Source organism: Diceros bicornis, chromosome X (assembly GCF_020826845.1).
Source record: "Diceros bicornis minor isolate mBicDic1 chromosome X, mDicBic1.mat.cur, whole genome shotgun sequence".
In the NCBI taxonomy this organism is placed as follows: Eukaryota; Metazoa; Chordata; class Mammalia; order Perissodactyla; family Rhinocerotidae; genus Diceros; species Diceros bicornis.
The window spans coordinates 120,729,423-120,754,812 of record NC_080781.1 but is presented as its reverse complement, the minus strand read 5'-3'; the positions used below and the strand labels follow the sequence as shown (position 1 = coordinate 120,754,812).

At 37.0% G+C, this 25,390-nt stretch overlaps 1 protein-coding gene across 3 annotated transcripts in view; it reads left to right on the top strand.

The window, feature by feature from the left end:
- MBNL3 (muscleblind like splicing regulator 3) overlaps nucleotides 1-25,390 on the top strand; it is a 117,905-nt gene that overhangs the window by 24,602 nt on the left and 67,913 nt on the right. For all 3 annotated transcript variants that reach the window (XM_058536728.1, XM_058536729.1, XM_058536727.1), the window contains exon 2: nucleotides 24,342-25,234. In XM_058536728.1, the coding sequence (XP_058392711.1) occupies nucleotides 25,058-25,234 (177 nt within the window). In that variant the 5' untranslated portion in view covers nucleotides 24,342-25,057. The remainder of the gene's footprint in view (nucleotides 1-24,341; nucleotides 25,235-25,390) is intronic.

The following is a 25,390-nucleotide window of genomic DNA, read 5'->3' as shown; positions in this document are numbered from 1 at the left end:
ATCATTCAATTAGCAGTACATTTGTGCAGGATAAGTCCACTTCACACAATATTGTCAGTAACAGCAATCAGATTTCCAAAAGTTATATTAAGGTGGGATATACTATTATTTAATTGTGGTAGTTCCTGATATTTTTATAGGAATCTCTTGTTTACGAGATTTTAACGTAAACTGTGTTGAATGCATGGAGCTATCACAGCACATTTTAAATCCCAGGTTGATTTTTCCCAGGTATTTGACCTCCCAAGACTTTTCTGTTTCACTCGCCTTTCCTTCCCACCTTAAGCATTTTTTTGCATTAGTTGTTCGTTCAGCATACCTTTTTTTGAGCACATCCAATGAGTTGGCGATGTTTCTAGGTACTAAGGATATAATCCTGAGCAATATTCAAATAAGTTTTAGTATTGAGATAAGGAACCTACACATTTTTCTATAACTTGAGCATCATAAAGCATCATGATCTTTATTGCCTTGGATGTCCTTCTTTAGCCTAATCATGTTGTTTAAATATTGTACTGACTTAGTCATAAACAGCCCAAATGTACATCAGCTGATGAATACGTAAAAAAAAATATGGTAAATCCATACAGTAAAATATTATTCAGGAATAAAAAGGAATGGAGTACAGACACATTCTACAGCATGGATAAACCTTGAAAACTTTACGCTTAGTGAAAGAAGCCAGCCGCAAAAGGCCACATACTGTATGATTCCATTTATATGAAATGTCCAGAATAGCCAAATCCATAGAGACAGAATGTAGATTAGTGATTGCATAGGGATGGAGGGGTGGGGGCATAGCTAAAGGGTACAGGAGTTCTTTGGTGGGGGGGACCAAAATGTTCTAAAATTGACTGTGATGATGGTTGTTCATATCTGCGAATATACTAAAATCACTGAATTGTACATTTTTAAAGGGTGAATATTATAGTATGTGAATTATATCACAATAAAGCTGTTATTAAAAATTGTACTGACCTATGTATGATGAAAGTTATATTATTCCCATTTTAAGAATTAGAAAAGTAAAGTAAGAGCTAAATTGAGGAGGTTGTTGATCTATTTCTAAAGAGAGGCAATGGATTGGGACAGCTTTGGATTCCGCTTATTCTGTAACCTTTATGGGGAAAGTTGAAGAAGACCCACAGTGACCATCTCTGTTCTTTGGGGTCCTTTTCTTATTGGTCCTGCCATGTACCGGGCACTTTGCTATGCTACCCTGCATACGGACCAAATCTTTGTTTTCCCACCAGCTAGCACAATGTCTTCCATATAGCAGATGCTCGCTACTTCCATTGGTTTAGCAAGTATTTGTTGAGAACTTACTATATATGAGGTATTGAGCCAGACACTGAAGATTAATAAGACATGCCCTTGAGGAGCTCACAGTCAAGCAGATAGCTAAGCAAGAGTTCCACTATAGTGTGACAAGTGTTGAGATGGAGATGGGCAGACATGCTTGATGGGGATGCTGAAACTATGAGTATAGTTCTATGTTTAGATCTACTTCATCCACTCATCTGATATGCATATCACTTCTGGGGCATTCTCGCCTACATTTGAACATATTCGCTCAGTTTTTACCAAGATAGTGAAGTTAAACTGCATTTTTCTAGTCTACGAAATGCCCATGTATTTTGACATCAAATCTATGAATAAAATGCAATTACTTATTTCGTTTGTAAATAAAACTTAAGTAGAGCTGTTGTTAGTATTGCTTGGCACCTCCAGACACTGTATTATATCTTAATAGAATTTGGAATTATTGTTACGATTTTATAGAAAGTACTGGATACATTATGTGCCAAAATCTCTAATAATATTATTAGCCTATAAATTTTAGGTTATATTTGTGCACTTTTGTTCCCATGGGAGGTAGTACAGAGTAGTGATTGACAGCATATTCGGAAGCATCCCTGAATTTGATCCCAGCCTTTCCACTCATCCACTGTGTGACCTTGGACAAAATTGCTTAATCTTTCTGTGTCTCAGTTTCCTCATCTGTAAAATGAGGAAAATGATGGTACCTTATCTCACAGGATTCTTATGAGCAGTAAATGAATTCATGTATGTGAAAATGCTAAGATTAGTGCTAGGCACATAGTAAACATAGTGTGCACGTTTGTCGTTTTTATTATTACTATTTTTAAGTGTATTTTATTTTTTATTGAGGTCATGTAGGTTTATAACACTGTGTAAGCTTCAGGTGTATGACATTATATTTCGGTTTTTGTATTGACTACATTGTGTTCACCACCATAAAAAAAGACGAAATCTATGCCATTTGCAACAACATGAATGGACCTTGAAGGTATTATGCTAAGTGAAATAAGTCAGACAGAGAAAGACAAATATCTTATGATTTCACTCATGTAGAAGATAAAAAAACACATAGATAAGGAGAACAGATTAGTGATTATCAGAGGGGATGGAGGTAGAGGGAGGGTGAAAGGGGTGAAGGGGCACATGTGCATGGTGACGGATAAAAACTAGACTTTTGGTGTTATTATATTTTTGATTCAACTGAAGTTTCATGCTTTATTATTCTGTTTTTGGTAAATCATACAAACTCATCTTTAAATGACATTCAAATCATTGGAGATTGCTAAGGTTTCTCTTACATGGAATCTGTAGTCCTTGGAATCTTTTCACACCAAAACCCAAATAGGTACTCTAATATCTCCATTTGAAAATGAGAGACCAACTTTGACATTCCTTTCTGCTTCTTTTACTGGCCATGGAGTTTTACAAAGAATTACGTGGTTTTCTCCAATCAGCTTGATAAAATCTTTATAGCTCACTTATGATCCCTTGCCAAGAGTTCAGTGCTTTTAGAATGTTTGATGCGTAGTTTAAAATCAACAAGAATAAAGCATGCAACAGAGTTGGATTTACACTTCTTGACTGCATCGATGCCATTCTGTTTGCCAGCCCTGTGAGTTACATGGGCATTTTTTCAGTCAGCTAGTAGCATAATTGGCCATTACGCTGTCTGGGGGCCAAAATTTAGTTGTGACTTTCAGTCTTGCTGATAAGTATTTTTGGCGGTGTTTAGGAATTTTGCTTGGCCAAAAAAGTTGACAAATACAAAATTGGTTAGAATAATAACAAATTAACATTGATATTACTGTTTTTGCCTTAATGCAGGTTATTGTTAGCCTTTGATATTTTCATATTGTTTCACGTTTATTATTTTCAGTACAGTAATGATATAGTCATTTTCAGGATCAAGCACAAGAACAAATGTTGTAAATGGCAGGAAGGAGTGAGAGAGGCAGTTTGGCACAGAAAATGGAAGCCTAGTGGGACAAGACCCTATAGTAAGAGTGGCTCAGTCCAAGGTGCTGGGGAGATCCACTTTGTTCTTTCAACCCTTATGGACCAAGTTATTACAATGTCGTCTTCATTATATTTAGATTACAATTTTATCTTTGTTATTAAATGGAAACATATTAATATTGTGCTCACGAAGAAACCTTCCTCAGTAGCAACAAATAAATGATTAACTATAGCTCTCACATGTATGGTCATTATCAATTTTTATTTAGAAGTTCCCTTAAATAAAATATGTGAGCAGTTAAGTTGGGTTTAGAAATTTACCAACAAGTAGTCTTTATAACCTATTGCAATTATCTCCAGACATCATCATGTGTTCAGTGACTAACTCTCTAGAGCTTTACTAAAATAAATAAACAAAAGAGGCAATAACCAGTTTCCTTGAATTTCCTTATTATTGGCATGCCTTTTAGTCATATTTTTAGATTTAAGGAGGGCTCTGTCTCTCTCTAGGAATCCAAACTATGTTTTCTCTTAGTTGGCTCCTTGGAAAATCTAAACCTCCCTCTTTTTCATCAACTTAAATCCAACAAAGCTCTTGTACAGCCTTTTACATAGCGCATATAATGTCAAGGGATCTGAACATGCATACTTTAGCAAGCACATAGCACAAAGTAACAGTGTGATGGTTCCGGAGTAAACGTCAGTATGGCCATATATTTTTGAGATACTTATTGGAATACTTACTTATTGGTTGGTAAATAGGCACTGACTGGAGTGCCCTTTTCCCCTGCTCACTTCCTGGACACCCCCGTAATTCAGTAACAAAAACGGCAATGCTGGGCAGAACAGCATCAGTCCTGACTGGCGTGTGCCCACGCCGTAAGTGTTATTTAATATTTTGAATATCATTCCTGGCTCATAGCCAATTGTGAGATCTAGCTCTTCCCCACCACCCGTGCCACTGTGACCTTTATGGTCTTTTCGTGAACTGTTTCCCCCTAGTTTCATCTTAAATGTTAGCTAGCTAGAGAGAAGAGTTGTCTCCCATAAAGAGATGGGGTACTACTTCCAGACTTCAGCTTCTAACAGACACTTTAGACCTCACGAAAGCCAGATCCTAAAGCTTTTGAACTGTAGTGATAGGGAAGCCCCCAAGGCCCTCCCTGAGAGCACTCCAGAGCCAATGTCATTTGCATTTTAAGACACAAATGTGGCATACTTGATTCAACACCTTACAGCAATTGTTTGCTACATTTTATTTGATTGAATCTGGTTTTGTAAACCACAGAAAATTTAATCAGTGTGTTTGTGGGGGAGGTAATAGAGGCAGGTGCCATCTGAAGTCATAGCCAGTAAATAGCTGCCAGTGAGGAAGATGACAGACAAACTAAAAGTAGACATAAGGACTCCAAACACACAGGTATTTGGGGCCATTTAGCAAAGTGCCCAACGTATCCTTCAAGGTATGACTGTTTCTTTCTAACGATGACCTAGAATTATCAGAAAAAGCCCAAGTTTTTTTTTTACTGTTCTATGTTTAAGGGGGCAACAAGTTTTAAAAAGCATTTCAGAAAGATTTCTATCCAGATTGATTAAAAGAGACAAATATTAATGTTTAAGAGTTTTGTTTTTTGGAATTTCATTTTTATTGATCTCCTTGCCTGACAATGTTCCAATAAATGAGGTGTTATTATAATAAGATTTTAATGTGAACTTATGACTTTTGTAGTATCTTATTGGTCAGCAATATTGGTAAAAATTATTTGTCATAAAAATTATGGCGTTGAGAAAATTATTTGGGGACCAGAACCAGCATTATGAAGAGGTAGCTACTTTCAGTGAAAACACATCCAAGCTCATAGAGTTTGTTTGTGGGGGGAAAGAATACAGAATATTAATCTTTTGTGTTCTCTTTTTTAATGAAATATGATTGAAGAATTATTTCCTCACTAATAATAGTATAAAGGAGCTCAGTGAAGAGGATTCTAAAATAAACTGGTGTCACCACTGAATTTTTGCATGTGCACCTTTGATTCTTTCATAAATATGCATTTGTATCTGGAGGGAGAATTATTTTCTTTCATCAATATCATACATGCTCCAAAATATTTCTGCATTATTTAGAAGTAGAAATGTTGACTAAAATAAGAATAAAGATGAAGAACACTTTAAAATGTTTTCTTGAGGTTCAGTTTGCCAGTGGAAGTTTTTTCAAATAACAGTAACAATTTGCTTATCGTGTGAGGATTTTCAAGTGCTGTGTGGATGTGAATGCTCACACTACACTGTGCTAGAGGTAGTATTCTCCTGAAAAGAATACTATACAAATGGAAATGTTGCTTGTGTGTGCTTAGGGAAAAACCACATGCATTTTCTTCAGAAGAATAGCTTTTGAAGTTAAGTTCAGCTTTGTATCATTCACAGTGTAATGAGCAACAAATATTCTGATTTATTTAAAAGTGTTACCCCATCATAACAAAATAAATACATAGTAACCTGATATATAAGATGTGCCCTTATAAGATGTGCGCTAAACAGTGTTCTATGTGCGAATATATATACCCAAAGTAATTTTCTCGAAGGAGGCTTTTTGATAGGCTCCATATTAGAGTCCAATATTTATGCTAACATTTATTTTTAAAAACCTACTATGTGCTCAGCACTAAAAAGTCTGTTTTAGTTCCCTTTTCTTCTACATTACTCCCTTCCCTTTTCCTTTTTAATATTGTTTGACCATGTAGGCTTCCATCTGCTTTTAGAAAATGGCGTGTCTGTTGCATCAGATGGTTTCTAAAGCATGCTCTTCTTACCTCTGCTTAGCATAACTAATAACTATTAACTATTGTATTTGCTAATATGGATAGCAAATACAATAGGACTTTTTCTGTGATTCCATCTTTAGCTGATGCAGTACTATTCCACTTATCACTAACAGTTTTCCTGATTTTTCTATTGGTATGAATAACCTGGTAAAGAAATGGGATATGGAATACGTGTTTTTCTCGGGTTTTAAGTCTGGTTTCTAGTTCCCACTAGATGTGAAAATTGAGAGTTCCTCCATTCTTTATGTTATCTTATCAACCTTTGCAATTGTAAGGGGCAGATTTCCTTGTTTTTAGCTAGCCATAAAATATACTTAATTTTTAATTTACATTGTAGGATCATATTTTTCCTTTTACTGAGGGCTGTTGGTACATTTTCTCAAATATGGTGAAATATTAATTAAGTGGAACTCAACTGTCTGAAACTCACAGTCAATAGGAACTTTATCTGCATTTGATCATTAGGAAAAATAAAATATGAATTTACCAGAGATTAAGTATAAGAAAAAATATACCTCCGTTGTAGCCTAAGGTCAATTCATATTGAAGCTAAATCCCAACAGCTTCTATTTATCTTAACAAGAATTGATGTCTAGGAATGTAGTAAATTAAACAAAGGTTCAGCCATCACTGTGCCTAAAAGAGATTGGCTGAAATTTTTTTAAGGGGTAAGAAGAGAATAATGTGGCAGGAGATTATGAACATAAAAATGGATGCATGAGAAGAAATAGCTTTTCTTCGTCAGTTTTATGAAAAGATGAAGTACATCATTGTCGAAAATAAGTAGGTCATATAAAATAGATTCAATTAATGAGAATACTGGGTGCGTTTTTTTAAAATAGTGGTTACTAGAAACCACTTTTGGTAGAAATGTTTTAAACACTTTTTTGTGTTAATAAACAACATACAGTAAACCTAATTAAATCTTTCTCTCATTATTAGATATATTATAATGCCTTAAGGACTGCATTTCTGGACATGGCTTTAGTTATTTGGTGACATTTTATGAATCCATATTTCTTAAATTATGCTTGCAAAGCTAGCCTTGTGCACTATGCTTGCAATTCTGATAGCTGCCACTAGGTGGTGCCTGGTTGTAAATTGCAACCATTTGGGCTTTTCGTGTGTGGATAGCAGTGAGAATAAGTTTGTACAACTGAATCAGGTTTTTTTCTATGAAAATTAATTCTTTATTAAAATGGTCAATATAAATATTCAATAAGTTGCCAATTATAGACAGATTGATACACAACTTTTAATAATATTTAAAGAAATGAAAGTGCATAATTATGAGTACCTTTCTCCCACTAACTTTTGTTATTAATAACCTCATATGCTTTCTTTCGTTTTTCCTTTAAGAACTTTTCTCTTCCTTTCATTCAAAATACTTTTTATATTAAGAAGCTCTGGGCCGTATGCCTATATACAGCTTCCTGTAGGCTTTCTGCTTATACCTCCCTCTTCTACTGAACTAGTTAATCGTTTTTCTGCTAGTTCTGATTACCCTAAATGACTAAAGTCTGATTTCTTTAGGTTTCAGGAGAAGTATTATTTCTTGGCACTATTTATGTAGGAAGAACTGTGTCATGTCTTGAATACAATGTCTCACTAGGTTTAGCTCCTTTTTAGCCACCAGTCATAAGATTCTATCTGTTCCTCCAACACACACACACACACACACACACACACACACACCATGTGCGTGCACCCCTCCCCCCCCACTGGCTTCCAGCAATATAATATACACATGTAGATATGTGGCTGTATCTTCCTTTGGTCTCTGAAAAATCCCGTGGTGGTCTCTCTTCTACCAGGTAGCTGCCAGCTTCTGTCACTCTTTCTAACTCCTGCTTTCTTTTGGCCTTTGACGCTTGGGTTGTTTTAAAAGCTAATTTGCATCAAATAGTGAAGATTATCTATTAACTTCTCTAGCAAGTTCCTGGCAGTTTTATAGTCTACTTTGTGAAAAAAAGGCCATTACTCCTTTGAAAGCTTTTATTTCAACTTCTCATTCAAATAAATAGAATGATTTTAAGTAGAGACGTAGTGGCTTCAGTTCTTATGATCACACGTGTTCCCATGCCATGAAAACAGTTTAAATATGAAGAGAAAGGAGAGAGAGAGAGAGAGAGAGAGAGAGAGAGAGAGAGAGAGAGAGAGAGAGAGAGAGAGAGAATAAATCAGACACTGACGGAGGAAGGGAGGGGGAGAGAGACAGATTGAGATTAAAACTTCTGAAAGGTGTAGAATAAAGTATTCAACTCTGATTATTAGAACTGAGCTCTTGTGCTGGCTGTGTCACTAACTCTCTTTGTAACTGTGACCAAGTCATTTATCTTTTATAGTCCTGTTGTCTTGTCCGAAAAAGGAGAGAATTGGCCTGTAGATCATCATTGCCCACATTGTGAGTCTGTGACTCAGGCTCATATTAAAGCAAAAATGTGAGGAATGCATCTTAGCTTCAGGTCTGCTTGAGTTCATGACTGAACAGCTCAACTACCAATAAAAAGCATAGATTTTTACGCATAATGAAAATGTATAGGTTCATTCTTTTTCTTTTTCTTTCCTGCATTTCCTGGACCTGCTGCTGTCAACGTAGTGCTTTGCATTTGGGAGACATTGATAGATATGACACTTTCATATTCACATTAAAGGAAAACAGGAACCCTGTGGTGGTGATTTCTTTTGTTCGCATAAATACAGTCATTGTGATTTACAAGAAATATTACCTTTGGATAAGAGAGAGTATTCTAAGAGAGCACAGCTTGTCATTCTATATTTCTAGGAGTTTGTGGTTATAAAGCAAGTAAGATTCAGAACTTAATCATATGCTACCTCTAATAATTTGGGGATGTAAGATTATCTCCCCAACTAGATTATAAACTCTTTGAGGGAAGGGAATCTGTTTTATATACATTTTGTGTCACCCAAAGACCAAATGCAGTGCTGTGCACATAGCTCACAAGTTAACAATGCACTTCCTCTCTGATACTGTAATAGAAAGTTACGGACTCATGGCATCTTAGCCTTGTGTGGTGATTTTGATGTTTCTAGTCCAACTGCCCATGCAATGTGATAGAAACTCAGTAAAGAGTAGTGCACCACCTAGCGAAGCACTCCAATGCACCGTTGGACAGCTCAAGCTGTGAGCCTTGTATTGAGCTAAAATGTGCCGCTCTATGACTCTATAGCCAGCCCTGGTGGTCTAGTGGTTATGATTCAGAGCACCGCGGCCCGGGTTCGTTTACCGGTCAGGGAACCACACCACCTGTCTGTCGGTTTTCATACTGTGATGGCTGCGTGTTGCTGTGATGCTGAAAGCTATTCCACTGGTATTTCAAATACCAGCAGCGTCCCCCATGGTGGACGGGTTTCAGCGGAGCTTCCAGACTAGGAAGAAGGACCTGGCCACCCACTTCCATAGTGCTGGAAGGTGAAAGGATGGCACAAAAAAGACCAGGCAGGGTTCTACTCTGCTGTACACAGGGTCACTAGGAGTCGGAATCCGCTCGACAGCAACTAACAACAAAATGACGATAGTTTTCACCTATAGATCCTCCTAGAGAAACAGAAAACAAGTCACCTGCTTACCTTTATTTTTTCTTGTTTATCTCCAGAGTTCCTCGTTTTTTAAGTATTTATATATGGAACTTGATGGGGTCAGAGTAAATACAGAGCAAAACATTTAAAAACGTTTTTAGTCATTGAAAAGTAATAGGATGAGATTTGTCAGATTCCTGTTTCCGTATTGAACAAGATAAGTTCAGGTGATTTATTTCAGAAATGCTCAATTAGTGCTTATTTTGTGCCAAGCACTGTTCTAAGTGCTTTATAAATATTGACAAGTTTCAGTCTACAAAACAGTCCTATTATATGGATACTATGATTGGCACTACTTTATAGATGAGGAAACTGAAATACAGATCATTTAGGTAACTTGCCCAAGATCTTTCAACTAGTAGGTAAAAGGCGGGATTATGAACAAAACCTTCTGGCTCCAAAATCGTATTCTCAACCACTATGCTATGGTGAGACATCTTTCATGGGTTTAAAAAAGAATGCAGGGACATTTAATTTTTTTTCTCTCTTTTGTTCTCATAAATAAGTATCCAGTTGTTTAAAGTTTCCAATTTTTCATGAGACTTTATTTACTTATTTTTAAATTAAGTTTTGTTTTTAAAGATCTGGAAAAGGTACTGTTTAAAGATCTGGAAAGGTACTGTTCTCATTTATTCTGTTTGTTTTTGCCATCTTGATGCACTATACCTTTATTGTGATTATATAAAACTTTTTCCTATTTAATTAACTGTTGTTGCTAATATCTGGGTAAGTTTTACTCTAGTCTCTAAGGATGCTGTTACATCAGATCTGTTTTCTGTCCCTAAGGCAGTTCTTTAATTTTTTCCATCTAGGTCCTTTGCACTCTCCCATGCTGAATTTATTTAAATGTTCACTTTGGCTAAAGTCAATCCAAAAACATCAAATAAATACTGTAACTTGCTCATTTATATTTTTTCATTGTCTTTAAATTCCTAACAACCCACCTACCATGTCTAATTCCAGTTCTATGTCATTAACTGGGATCTTGGGTTTGTTGAGTGCCTAATTCACACCAGGGGTTTTCACATCTGTCATATGATTTAATCCTGTAGCAAACCGAGATGCTTTAGGTTAAATATCTTGACCAAGATTGAAATCCAGGTGTTTGTGATTCTAAAGCTCATTCTATACACTACAGAACAGTTAGCCTTTCTTCATTTTTCTGAGCCTTAGTTTCCTTATCTATGCAATGAAAATAAATGGGTTGGGAGCCTACTAAGTGATAGGCATCAGGCTAGGTCCTGCCCTGAAGTGGTTCACAGAAATAGCTGCACGACTATGATATAATGGGCTCATGGTGCAGAGTTCTGTTTGAACAGTGCTTTGAGAACCTGGTGATCCTTTCTGCTTGGTGGAGTTGAGAAGCTGGCCTTAGAGGAACGAGTGGAATTTCTCTCTTTCTAAGGAGGCACATTCCATAATTCTATATGACCTTAAAGTATATATATATATATTAAAAACAAATTTAAGTGTGTGGCATCAAAACTGTAGTTTGCCAGACTATTAAAGTCCATGAGAACAGGAACCGTGTCCAATACCTTGTATATAGAACTTAATACATATTTGGAGAGCGAATGATGGAAAAAATCAGTTTTTGCAACTATACGGACCCTTACCTATACATAACTGACAATTCAAAGATTTTTTAATGATTAACTATTATGTTATGCATACTGCCACCTTTATTATTTATATAATATTCAACTCAGATAGTATTTATTGAGAACCTAGTTGTGCCAGGTACTGTGCTGGGGGAGGTAATTGTAAATGTACCTACAGTTCTAGCAATGTTTAATTCAAATTAGTGTTGTTCTTGAATGCAGTCATTCACTCTAAGGCAGTTTTAACAGAAGGATGGAGATGGAAGCCATATTGTAGTGCATGCAGGAGTGATTGGGAGTGAGGTATCAGGTGGAGAATATTCCAGCAATGAAAGTTTAAGAAGCCTTCCTTGAGAGAGAGGAAGAGCTGAAGTGTAGAAATGTCACTTGACTTGATGTTTTTTGGGAGAGACAAAATTGCAGCTCAAGAGATAATGAGAAGACAGCTGAGGAACGTGGTCAAGGAATGGATAAGTTCCCTCTGATATTATGGTTTGGCCTATTCATCAGTAACCTTGCGGGCCTAAACGTAAGTTTTTAAAAAATGAAGGGTATATAACATCTGGATTCCTAAAATCATGTCATTTATTCACTAAAATTATCTTTTGGAAATTTGTTTGAAATTTTGAAAATAAAATGTAAACATGAGGGGCTGTGCCTTATCCCTGTTTATACCCTCGACATCTAGTTATGTGGCCCCAAGTTAGTCCTTAATAAATGTTTGTTAGGGGAATATATTTATGAAAGAGAAATTATAGAGAACTGTTATCGATATGCATTCAATAACTGGATGTGAGCCATTTACCCTGAATGGTTTAGAGTCCTTCATTTACTTGCCTGAAGTTAATGAGCTACATTTGATCTTTCAGGATTACTTGCAACTCTAGAATTCTCAGAATCCTTATCCTTCAATGAAAGTGTCTTATTTAATTTTCGACAAACCTGATAACCCAAGTTGTGTTGTTTGAGTGATTACTAATGTGAAAGCTGCTTTGTTGCTTGAGGCTTGAATGTTTTTAGTGGAACAAATGTTTAGTAGTACATGTGGCTGATAATACCATCCATATTCAGACCCAGGGAATTTAAGCTCCATTTTATGTAGTGTGGGTTGAAGAAGTTTCTATTATGCTGAGAACCTTTATGATCTTTTGTGAAATTATACTGCTGTTTAAAATAGAACCAAGGCATTTTGGTCTCTTTCATTGATATATTGAATTATATGGCAGTCAAATTTAATCATTTAAGTCATTTAGTACTTGGTGACATAGATGATATAATGTTAACCTTAATTTCTTCATCACCCCATAAGGTGTGTGCACATGATTTTAAATTGCTAAATACAGCATAGTAACTACTGTATAGAATTTCATCAGCTTTGATGGACATTCCATTCACCTCAGTATAAATCTAAGTGCTCTCTTTAACTCAACATTTAAGCCATTACTCCTTCTCCTCCTCCTCCTTTTTCGCTTGGCCATTTAAGCGAGGTTGATCTTTTGAGTGATTCTTAATCTATAGGTATCTTCTTACTTTCCGTATGTGTTGTTGGTGCTTACCTTAGTGTATGGACTTCCTTGCTGGTTTGACGTCAGCATTTTTATAATTTTTTTTATAATTTTATTTATTTATTTATTTTTCCCCCAAAGCCCCAGTAGATAGTTGTATGTCATAGCTGCACATCCTTCTAGTTGCTGTATGTGGGACGCGGCCTCAGCATGGCCAGAGAAGTGGTGCGTCGGTGCGCGCCTGGGATGGAACCCCGGCCGCCAGCAGCGGAGCACGCGCACTTAACCGCTAAGCCACAGGGCCGGCCCTGACTTCAGCATTTTTAAATCCTCACTTTCTTTTCAGGCTCTTACTCAGATCTTGTCGTGAAACCCTCATCTGGAGAAATCTTTTTTATTTTCTTTCTCTTTGTGGTTTGCATACTCCAGATGTTGACGTAGCAAGCTTACAAATTAGTTACAGAGAGATGAGTTTTTGAAGGGGCTGGCTACCTTGCTGTAGTATTATAGGTTCACAGTTTTTTCATGATTTCTAAATCTTGGTTCAAAGTTTTCACTTTGATTTGGATCATCATACTTTTTATAGAGAATTCTAATTATTGGGGAAGGGATTTTGTATGCCCAAAGGCTTTTATGCTTCCCCTCCTTCAGCTGGTTGCCAGATTTCTGGGCCACGTGTTCTCTTGAACGGGTGATTTTAAACCCAATGTGTCAAGCATTTTCTAACTTATTTGCCAGATGTGCATGAAAAGATATATTCAAAAAATTATAAGCAATTCAGGGATCCTCTGGCTTCCATAGATAGGCAGTAATGAGCTTTCGTGTTATAATTACAGGAATCTGGGTAGAAAATTGAGAAACTGGAGATTTTTAAATTAGCGTCCATGATTCTATTATTATGACATCTGAGGACTTTAAATATTGAAAAACTCAATACCACTATTTGGTGACATGTCAAGAATTGAGATTTGTGACAGATTTTGTTTTGAAATTAAACTTTAACATTGCTCCTTAATATTATCTACTACATAGGGTATTGGAATGATTGAATGAGATAATGAATATAAAACGCTTAACACACTGGCACAGAATAGAGCTCGATAAATGTTAACAATTATTAACATCTAGGAATAGCAATTGTTTAATAACAAAGATACTTCTTTAGAATACATCATAATATGTGCTCAGCAAAGCAAATGTATCCTCCTCATTCTGTTTTAGTGGTTATTTTGTGAACCCTAAACTCATTCTTGAAATTTTTACTCAATAAAATCCCCAGTATCCCAACTGATTAGAAATTGATATAGAGAATATATATATTTTTTGGTGAGGAAGATTGGTCCTGAGCTAACATCTGTTGCCAATCCTCCTCTTTTTACTTGAGGAAGATTGTCACTGAGCTAACATCTGTGCCCATCCTCCTCTACTTTATATACGGGACACCGCTGCAGCATGGCTTGATGAGTGGTGCTTAGGTCCACACCTGGGATCTGGACCTGTGAACCTCAGGCCGCCGAAATGGAGTTCATAAACTGAACCACTAGGCCACTGGGCACGCCCCTAGACACTATTTTTTATGGAAAATTTTGTATGTGTGTTTATCCTGCCCAGAGGATAGCAGGAGAAATGGGCTTTCATAGGTAGAAACAGGAAAAGAGAAGCCAAAATCAAACATTTGGCTAACAGGAGAAATGTGCCAGATCATGTTTTGGCTAGCAACAGATTGTGGCCAGGAGGGTCACATGGTTATAAGCAGGGATGCTGGATCTAGTTCTAAAAGGTTTTAGAAATTAAAGAGGATCAAGTAGAGTGTGGTAGAAAAGCAGAGTCTAAAGTCTGGACAACCTACAGTAGAGAGGCAGTTGGGACAAAACCATGTGTGCAAAGAAGGTGGTGTTCCCTGAAACTGAAAGACAGAGAGGCACAGGGGTCCATAAATTCTTATAATCTCAGAGACGAGAGAGTGCCTTTCCCCAGGGATTCAAAGCTACAAAGAGTGCCCTTCTGGTTTTCAGTAGTGTGAAATGCCTCCATAGCCAGGAATTAAGCTCCAACATGGATATGAGTTGTCAATGAAAGAAACTAGATGAATCAGGACAATTGGGTTAAACTTTTGGGAATCTGCCTACCCATTCTGATCACAGATTGCCAAGATATCAGGTATGATGAAATTGAATCATGAGCTCTCCATGTGTACACTAACAATTTCAGGTATTTTAGCCAAGTAGATGAACCTTTCTGGGCCTCCGTTCAAGGTTGAGGTAATCAATAGGTTACTTTGTTCCTCACTGGCTTTGATGACTCTGTTGTGAGTACATTTAGAGTAATTTGGAGTATTTTCATATTTGATGTGGACTTGATTTTCTACACCCTCCTTTTTAAAATCTGAAATCAGGATTTAAATTACACACCTTACAGAAGTAGGCACATAAGTTCTTTTCCCATTTATTGAGGCAAACCAAAGTTGAAATTGATAGAGTTCACAGAATTATTCTTATTTGAAGATGAGTATTACATTGCAGTATTACATTTTTTCTTTCCAGCTCCCCTCTACTTTGAGGGTTGTAATCTTTCCTTTGAGACTTGTTGAGATTGACCTTGAGAGATTCTATCTGGGCCAGGAAGATGACTTTATAGTGACTGTATTATAGTAACACACTCTTCTTTAACGTGAGCGAGGGCATTGACTAGTTGTCCAAAATTCAATTAAAAGATGTTAAAAAGCCAGCTTATTTTACATTTCCTCTAAATTTGTTTATAAAGAAAGGCATATAATTTCCATTACAGCATAAATCACTCTGAAATATCAATAGAAAAATGGAATTCTTATTTTAGAGGCCTTTAAGGAAGGATACTCTCAGGCCTGTGTGAAGATTGGGAAATGTAGAACTTAAGATTCTGTCCTGTCTATGCTCTCAACTCTTCACTCCTAACTCTTTACTAAAGAAGCCAGCTTTTCAATTAACTCTAGGTAATTGGTGTATATGTATATGAATGTGAAATAATGCCCCTAGCAGCAGTAACTTCAGACACAAAGGGTAGAATTCTTGTTTACACTTGCCTGGAAAATTCATTTTCCCAAAAAACTCCCTTCAAGTCTACTAGAAGTTTTGGCATTGATATATTAAACTCCTTGGTCCTTGAAATCAGGGTACATTTGGTCCTCTCGCAACCTTTTCAGCCACAAAGCTTTTTTCCCTATCCTTTCACTAGTTTTATAAGTGCTCCTAATAAGGAATGGGGGCTTTGTATTGAGATTGAAAATCTGAATTTATTGGCTATAATACCAATGATGAATTCAGGTAAGGAAGCGCTCACTAGAGGGCATCAGGTAAGGATGCCTACTAGATACAGTAGATGAATCCCTTTACACCATTAAATCACTTAGATGCTGCTTTAGTTTACCTCTCTGACAAGTAGTCATCCTTATGTGACTCACAAGTTTGGCTAGAGTTACTTGGGCTGTTTATAAGTATTTAAAGGATAAATAAATATTTAGTGATAGCTTTTGATTCTTGTTTTACAATTTGTGTGTGTCTGTGTGTGTGTGTGTTGGTGAAGTGAATCTTTAACCAAATCTTATCAGTGAGTAAATTGGCCCTGAAAATTCAATTGAATTTAGTTCAATATGCACTTTGGGAGGAACATGTACACTTTCAAACCACTGCGGTGCTGGTTAAAGTCCTGTAGCAGGAATTTACAGGATGCCATTATAGCTAAAAAGTGACTATCTAATTTTAACTCCTGGCATGAGCTTGTTCTGTAACCAAATCTAACTGAAAACAATCCTTGTTGAAATTTCAACTACATTTTAAAAGGAATTTCCATTATAGATATTATGATTAAAAGTATTTGAGTCGGTTCAGAAAATAGGAATATAGTTATATGTTCTTAGTGACTAGGGTCATTGATAAGTGGGTAGTTAGTAAAAAGCAATTTTCAGTTTGTTTCTCTACCCACTTTTCATGTCTGCCTGACTTGAATCACGGCCTGTCCTGGCCTCACAGAGCCCATGAACTGGAGAGAAACACTCTGACCTTCATCTCCTTCCCTTTCATCTTTTGTTCTTCCAGAGGACTATGTTGGATACATAAACTTGGCTCTGATTGTGTGTTGTGGGCTCCTTAAATAAAACAATTTTCCAAGGGCAGATCATTGTTACCATACTACATTTATGGACACTGAGTTTCTACTCCACTTAAAATCTTTGAGAGAGGCTCCTATTTCTATAACAAATATACACTCTTTGAGTCACTTTCAAGGTCCTTCAGAAACTACCCACACATTATTTCTCCTCTGCAGTATGAACCTGCCCTCCTAGCCAGCCCACATCTGCTCACCGTCTTACAGATAACTGGCGCCTAATCTTCTCTTCTTGCCCTCACTCATAGTATTCCTCTTTCCAGGAATGCTCTCTGCCCCTCCGCTCCCACCTAGGTCCTTCTCATTGTTCAAGGCCCAGCTCCACTTTCTCCTCTTTGAAAACTCTCTTGACTATTCCAGGCCTGAGTGACATTCTCTTCTCAGAACTCTCATCGCGTTTGTTGTTAATGTTACTAACTTTTGCTCTTAATTGTCTACCTTGTTTGCTTTTATTTCATATGATATTGTTCTTGCCTCCCCAACTCGGTAGAGGCTTCCTGAGTGCAGAGGCAGTGTTTTTAAGCTCTTCTGATTCCCCAGAAGCATGTGACACAACTCTGTGCATATAGTTGGTATACAATAAATGTTTGTTGATATTTTCCCACATGAACATTTTTAAAGGCCTCGTTTGCTTGAATTTAAGGGAATGATAAATATTTGTTAAATGGATAAAATGAACGATGGATATTTTTGTTTGTTTCTTTTCGCCCCCTCCCATCCCCATTCATGGCCAACCAATGGAATGTATGGTTCTCAGGACAGGGATTTTATCTTTTCACCTTTGCATCCCCAGCACCTACATCAGTGCCTAGGTCATGTTAGATGCCCATGTTAGATGCCATTATAGCCAGGTAAATATTTGTTGAATGAATCTTCAGCAAAATCACCCTGCATGTGTTAAATGCAATCAGTCTTGTGATTCGTTTTGTGTTTCACTCATCTCAAATGCTTGAGCATTATAGGACTTGCATTGCCAAATATGTTAAGTTCCCATTGTCTTCAGGTTTAAATCCAGTTTTTGGTGAATGAAAATCTTTTAATGGCACTGGGACTTCTGTTCCATGCACATAAGCAAACAATTAACCGGTGTTGTTTAATAACAACTGTGTTTAGAATCTAGGTTTTAAGTTGTTTTTATATTAAATTGAATTAGTTTAAAATATTTAAATGGCATTTATTAGCAAGTTCTCATAAATTCGTACGTTATTTAACAAGAGACACACCTGGGCCGGCCCCGTGGCTTAGCGGTTAAGTGCACGTGCTCGCTACTGGCGGCCCGTGTTAGGATCCCGGGCGCGCACCCACACACCGCTTCTCCGGCCATGCTGAGGCGGCATCCCACATACAGCAACTAGAAGGATGTGCAACTATGACATACAACTATCTACTGGGGCTTTGGGGAAAAAAAAGAAGGAGGATTGGCAATAGATGTTAGCTCAGAGCCAGTCTTCCTCAGCAAAAAGAGGAGGATTGGCATGGATGTTAGCTCAGGGCTGATCTTCCTCACAAAATAAAAAAAGGGGGGGGGACACACCTTTAAAAAAAAAGATGAACTCCTTTGACAAACAAAAGCTGTCACACACCTTGGTTGCTAAATCTGTGTTCAAAAGAGACACCGTAGCACCTGTTTTTTTTTCTTTCTATGACCATATGTATGAACTGAGGTGGGTCTTTTAATTGCTTTTTGAAATGGATTAACTTGACTTACCTGCTTTTTGTAAAAGGTATATTAAATTTATTACCCTGGGATAATTGTCAAAAAAAAAATACAAGGAAGCTTTAAAAATAAACTTAATGGAAAGGTTCTGCACATAGGCAAAATATCCTTATTTTTACAGCCTTTTTTTCTTTGGACGTAAAACTCAGTTTTCCGTAGAATGCCTATGAAATCATGGTTTCCATCTGCACTGCTGAACACCTCTCATGTGCCTTAAAGAATGTGTATTGGTGGACCACTAACCAAAACATGGGAGGGAAATAGAACTTGAAGCAACTTCGAAAACTTGAAAGCTTTTAAACCTTGTCAGCCTGCCAATTTCAGCAGCGTGTGGCAGGTGTGTCATATATTCGTAGAGCCAAAATAAATGGCCACAAGAAATTCCGAGGGAATACAGATGTAAGGAAAGCTTAAACTGAAAAGAAATAAATAAAACATTGTTTTCATTGTTTATTCAGGAGGTTGATAAATTCATTTAAAGAATTGCCTCTTCAGGTATTGCTTTAGGTGCCAAATAATATCTTTGTGATCTTCTGACCAGGCGTTGGCAGTGTTTTTATGTTATGTGCTGCCTTGTGGAGGGGAGGCAAAAAAAAGGAGGAGTGAATCCTTAGAAGCACTTAATGATGAATCTAGTATGTACGTAATTTTAAAATAAAAAAGTTTATATTTTATATTTATATTTTCTTCATATTATGTACATTAATTAAAAGTCAAGATTAACTTTTTTTCAAGGAAGAATACTTAGGGAATGTTTCTTCCTGTGGCTCAAAGTGAAACCTCCTCCACCTCCACTCCCAGTTCAGTTTCATCACAGTGACTGCTGGGCAAAAACATTCCAAAAATTAACATACTCTGCAAAGATATAGACAGAAGTCATTGAATGTCCCATATTTTTACTCTAAATCTGGGATAAAATCTTGCGGCTGTCAAATGAGCAGGAATAGACCATTCATTATGAAAACTGAATGTTCTATATATCAATAATCCCAGGTATTAACAATCCAATTTGAAAGCTAGAATTGTGAGAAAATACTCAACTTTCCAGGTCCAGTAGATTCGAAACTGCAGAGGTGGCCAAAGCTCAGCCAGCCCAGAGGGTGCTCAACTGACAAAACTCCTTGCTAGCGTCATACAAAAGAAGGGTTGATGTTAAATTACCATTTATTCTTTGAGCTTTCAAAATAGGAAGCCTGGGGAAGGCTATAACGTTCTAACTTCTGATGTAAAAATAGAGCCAGCAAAAAACTAAGACATGATCCCTACCCTCAAGGAATTTATAGTCTATTAAGGGAGAAAAGTTAAGGACCTATAATCAAGAAGAATGTGATACATGTCATAAAAGAGACACAGTATTGTGACGTGGTCAAGAGGGTGGGCTCTAGACCCAGACTGCCTAGGTTTCATCTATGACTTTATCACCTATTAGCTACATGCAGTTGTGCAAGTTAAATTACTTTACCTTTCTCCACCTCTGTTTCTCTGTCTGTAAAATGGGAACAATAGTACCCTTTCTGAGAGGAATCTGGAGAGCAGTAAGACTTGGTGTAATTCTAAGACATTTCTTTCGGTGACTCGTTTCTATGCAATAGTGTTTGAGTGTGCGTTTAAGAGTGTTTTTAACTTATAGTGCTTGGTGTACCATTCACAGCAAATTAGAGGCCTGTGTTGAAGTCAGAATATCTAGTGTCTGCTTCCAGCCCCTCATAAACTCTCATAAACATTTCACTTCTCTATGCCTTAGGTTTCTTCTCTATTTAACTGAGCATAGGAAGTTCCACAGCAGCAGGGATCTTAGTCTTGTTCAACAGCTAGAACAGTGCCTGGCACATAGTAGATGCTGGATAAACGTCGGTGCAGCACAACTTAGGAATATTATGAAGACGGTGATACAACCAGCATGAAAGTAATTTTGAGAAGGAATCATAAGTACTACACAAAAATGACTGGCTTTCCTTGTTTAAGATTCCCAAGAGAGATAAGAGATAAGAAATGATGTCTACCGCATTTGGAGTCAGAGGATCTTGCCTTGAGTCACGGCTCTACCACTTAAGGCTTTGTACCTTCAGATAAGTAATTTAACCTCTTTGAGCTTCATTTCATTCATCAGTATTTTTGGGTTATCACCCATGCTTTAGAATATGTTTTAGAGCTCCGAAGATCAATGAAATAAAAGCACTTGTGAACTACAAATAGTATACAAGTACAAATGTACATTGAAATGGTAACTTTTCATGTTCTACATTAGAGAACTATAAATCACAAAAAGAAAAATTGGATTCCTATTACTCATGTCTAAGGTAGTGACGATAAAGCTGTATTGTCCCCCAAACAGAGTTGATCTTCTTTAAAACACAGAGGAAAATGGATCCCCTCCCTGTCTTTTACACACAGATGAGCAGAGCTGCATGAGGGAACTTCTCTCCATCGTCACACCAACTCCCTTTTGTTGTTGCGCCTAGCTTCTACGCCAGCTCCAAAAATAGTTCCAGTCTGAAGGAAGACATGCGCTGGCCAGGACTGTTTTAAGGAATTGGCCAGTGTCCCATCAGAGGTTACAGGCCGATTTAAAAAAAAATAAGAAAATTCCTTCTCTCATTCCCCTTATCTTACATAAAATGCATGGCCAGAGTCCAATTCCTGTTTGCATTTTTCATTTGTGAAAGTTCAAAATTCAAATTTATTATTTATTATCTGTTTCTATGCTTGATGGATCTCTGCAGAAAAATCTTTCTCCAGACCCTCATTGTTTATGTTCTGAGGAAATAATATATATATTCCTTTTTGGTTATTTTTCTTTCAAATGTGTTCAGGCAGCCTGTATAATTTAGTTGTAGCATTAAATTTGAATATATCTTTAAATGTAAACTTACAAACTCAAAGAAAGTACTCTTTTAGAGTACTTTCCATAATACACTAAGTCAATTACAGTATGGAAACTCATTTACTCTTGAAATTCGACTTAGCAACATTACTTAGAAGAATTTTTGCCTAAGGAGAACCTAAGAAAGATTGGGGTAGTTAATTCCATCACTCATGAGGCTTTTTGTTGTTGTTGTTATGTCTCTTTAGACTTTTAAAAAATATAATAGCTTTATTGATATATAATTCACATACTATCCAATTCACCCATTTAAAGTGTATAATTTGAGGCCGGCCCGGAGGCACAGCGGTTGAGTGTGCGCGTTCCGCTGCCGCAGCCGGGGGTTTGCAGGTTCCGCTCCTGGGCGTGCACCGATGCACCGCTTGTTAGGCCATGCTGTGGAGGTGTCCCATATAAAGTAGAGGAAGATGGGCATAGGTGTTAGCCCAGGGCCAATCTTCCTCAAGAAAAAAGGGGAGGATTGGCATTGGATGTTAGCTCAGGGCTAGTCCTTTTCACACACACACAAAAAATATATATATATAAAGTGTATAATTTAGTGAATGGGTTTTAGTGTATTCAAAAAATTGTGCAACCATCACCACTATCTAATCCAAGAATATTTTTATCACCCCCAAAGGAGACCCCATACCCATTAAGCAGTTATTCTGCTGTCTCCCCTCCCCCAGAGCCTTGTAACCACTAATATGCTTTTTGACTCTATGGATTTGCCTACACTGGATATTTAATATAAATGGAACCATACAATATGTGGCCTTTGTGACTGGCTTCTTCCACTTAGTATAATGTTTCCGAGGTTCATTCATGTTGTAGCATGTATCAGTACTTCATTCCTTTTAATGGTGGAATAATATGCCATTTTGTGGATATATCACATTTTGTGTATCCATTCATCTGTTCATGGACCCTGGGGTTGTTTCTGCCTCTTGGCTATCATGAATAGTGCTGCTATGAATATGAGTGCACAAATATCTCCTCTAGACCCTGCTTTCAATTCTTCTGGGTATATACCTAGGTGTAAAAGTGCTAGCTTATAAGGTAACTGTTTAACATTTTGAGGAAATGTCAGACTGTTTTCCACAGCAGCTGCACTATTTTACATTCTCACCAGCAATGCATGATGGTTCCAATTTCTCCAATTTTTCCCTCTTTTTTATCATAGCCATCCTAATGGGTGTGACATGGTATTGCATTGTGGTTTTCATTTTCATTTCCCCTATCCGGCTATTTTTTTTTAATATTTTAAATATTTTTCTAGAGGTCATTTGCTTGACAAACTTAACCTTCCCTCTAGAACATGATCCTGCATGGAACATATTGCAAAAGGGCTCTCAAACCAGTAAGAGCAGTCATAGACCTTCTGCATGAAAGCCCTGCACTTTGCCCCTTAGGCCCCTTAGTCAGTGAGTAACTAACTCTTATTCAACATCATGATTGACTATTATGTTTTCCAGAAGGGAACTGGACAATCCACTATGACAGATGTTGTGGCAGGAAGAGAAGTGACAGTAGAAGTGACAAATAGCAATCTGCCACTGAAGGAGGAGAATTATAATACTTCCCAGGACATTTATGACCCCAAGTCTTCAACCAGAAGCCAAATTATGTTCAGTATTTTATAAGAAGGCAAAACTACGTATAATACGTTTTAGAAAGATTTCCGTGAAGAATGACTCAGAGAAACACATGTTTTGCTCTTGAATGGATAAGCATGTGTGAATTTTCTAGATGCTTAATTTCCCAATGGTATCTGAAAAATTAGGTGACATTGAGTTTTATCTTGAATGCCAAAAGGACAAACAGAAAATTCAGATTCTGTAAAATTATTGAAGATATTGTTTAAAAAAATAAATGAGTGTTTTCAAGCACTTTAATTCTACTTTTTTGATGAAGTTAACAATTAGTTGACTTGTCTGATACTCAGAGCTTATGTTTGCTTTAGAAAATCCCTTTTATTTCGGTATGTGTTCATGGCAATAATGCCAGTACATTAACCTTTCATCTGTCTTCTCAGCTGAGTTCCTAGAAATTGTTGCTGGTTGACACTGGGTTAAACTGCAAACCTTAAAGCTGCACAATATTTAATGTATGATTGAGCAGTGCTTTCTGTCTCACTTATTTGTATATGCTGAAACCTCCTTCTGAGTTGTTCTAATATCCCTTCATAGAGACTGAAGCACGTTTTACATTTCCATCCCCTATCCTACTTCATTGGCAGTGGGTCCCCAGCTAGTTATATCATGACTTTTTTATGTGAACATCAACAATTACATTTCAAATACGCACACAGAGTTACCTCTTGGAGCAACTTACATTTTCTTAGCAATTTCTGTATTCTGCATTTTGAGAGCAGAGACTCAAGCCTTCAATCAGATCATAGAAAGCTAGTTTAAAGACAGGTCTTTGGTAGCCTCTAAAAACTGGAGACATGCAGGTGGATCATGACTGCATAAGGGACTGTCATGTCAAGCTCTGGCATTTTCTGTGCAGTAGACCCCAAAATGAATTTCTGCCCCTAAACAGATCAAATGAAGCAATCTTTTTTTTAAGTTGGGTTGTTGCCCACTCTTGTATTGCAACAGTAAATCTAAGCTTTTGCTTCCTTTTACTATGCACAGTCCTACACCGGGAAATGCCCTTTTTATTGACAATGACTGACTGTACGACGTTGCACTGTCAGTATCTAGATGCTTCCTGTTGTAAATAGGATATGCTTACTTCTTTTCCGAATCTCGAGTTTAAAACGAAAGCACTGTATTATAGTAGCTAATTTTATTTTTTTTCTTGCAGGTTTCTGAAAAGTGCCTTTTCTGAAAACTCTGCCGCTTGGATTCCACTCTAGAGCTGTCTCTTTATAAACCCCTCTCCCTGCCACCGCCAGCCCCCTGAAACCTGGTGTGATTGTAGTTCACTCTCAGCAACTCCCTTCTTTTTTTTTTTTGATTCTCAGTTTTCATAGTCATTTTCCCTTCTCCTGATTTTGCAGCAAAAAACAAACAAACAAAAAAACAACTTTACAGTTGTACCATCCTTACCAATCTCGACCTTTAAAGCCAAGAAATAGGGAGAACAACTTTTCTCCCCTTGATCTGAGACCTTTCCACAAACTGAAGGGCAGCCAGCAGCATATGCTTTTTGCGAGAATAATTGAAAACCAACTGGAGAACACAGAATTCTTTTGAATCTCTGCCAGTTATTTGAAGTAACTTCGACAGAGGAACAAAATAAAACACTCAATATTTTAACCTTTATGGTTGCCTTCTTAAAGGAGTTGGTCTCTAATTTGATTTTTAGTTATTCTGATACAATTTTTATTTTATGATTGGCTTTTTGTTTGACTAGACCAATATTGACTTAAATTTAAAACCTAAGTGCAAACAACGAAACATTTCACGAAAGCAACCTGTTATCTCTTCACATTTAGCTTGAATTCGTTTTTAACCTTTTAACAACAGCGGTAATATTGGCCTAGAGAGGGTGCACTTGATTTTAACTTTGCTTTCACTATGACGGCTGTCAACGTTACCTTGGTTCGTGATACCAAGTGGCTGACTTTAGAAGTCTGTAGAGAATTTCAGAGAGGAACCTGCTCTCGAGCTGATGCAGACTGCAAGTTTGCCCATCCGCCAAGAGTTTGCCATGTGGAAAATGGTCGTGTGGTGGCTTGTTTTGATTCTTTAAAGGTGAGCCTCATCTAAACGCACGTAACGTTTAATTTAAATTTGTTGATTTCTGTTTTTTGAAATATGATGTACTTTGAAATTAGTAAAGTTAATAATAACATGAAAGCAGTAAGTTTTGTTTGTTTGTTTTTTAAGACAGGATGTAGACTTTGTGTT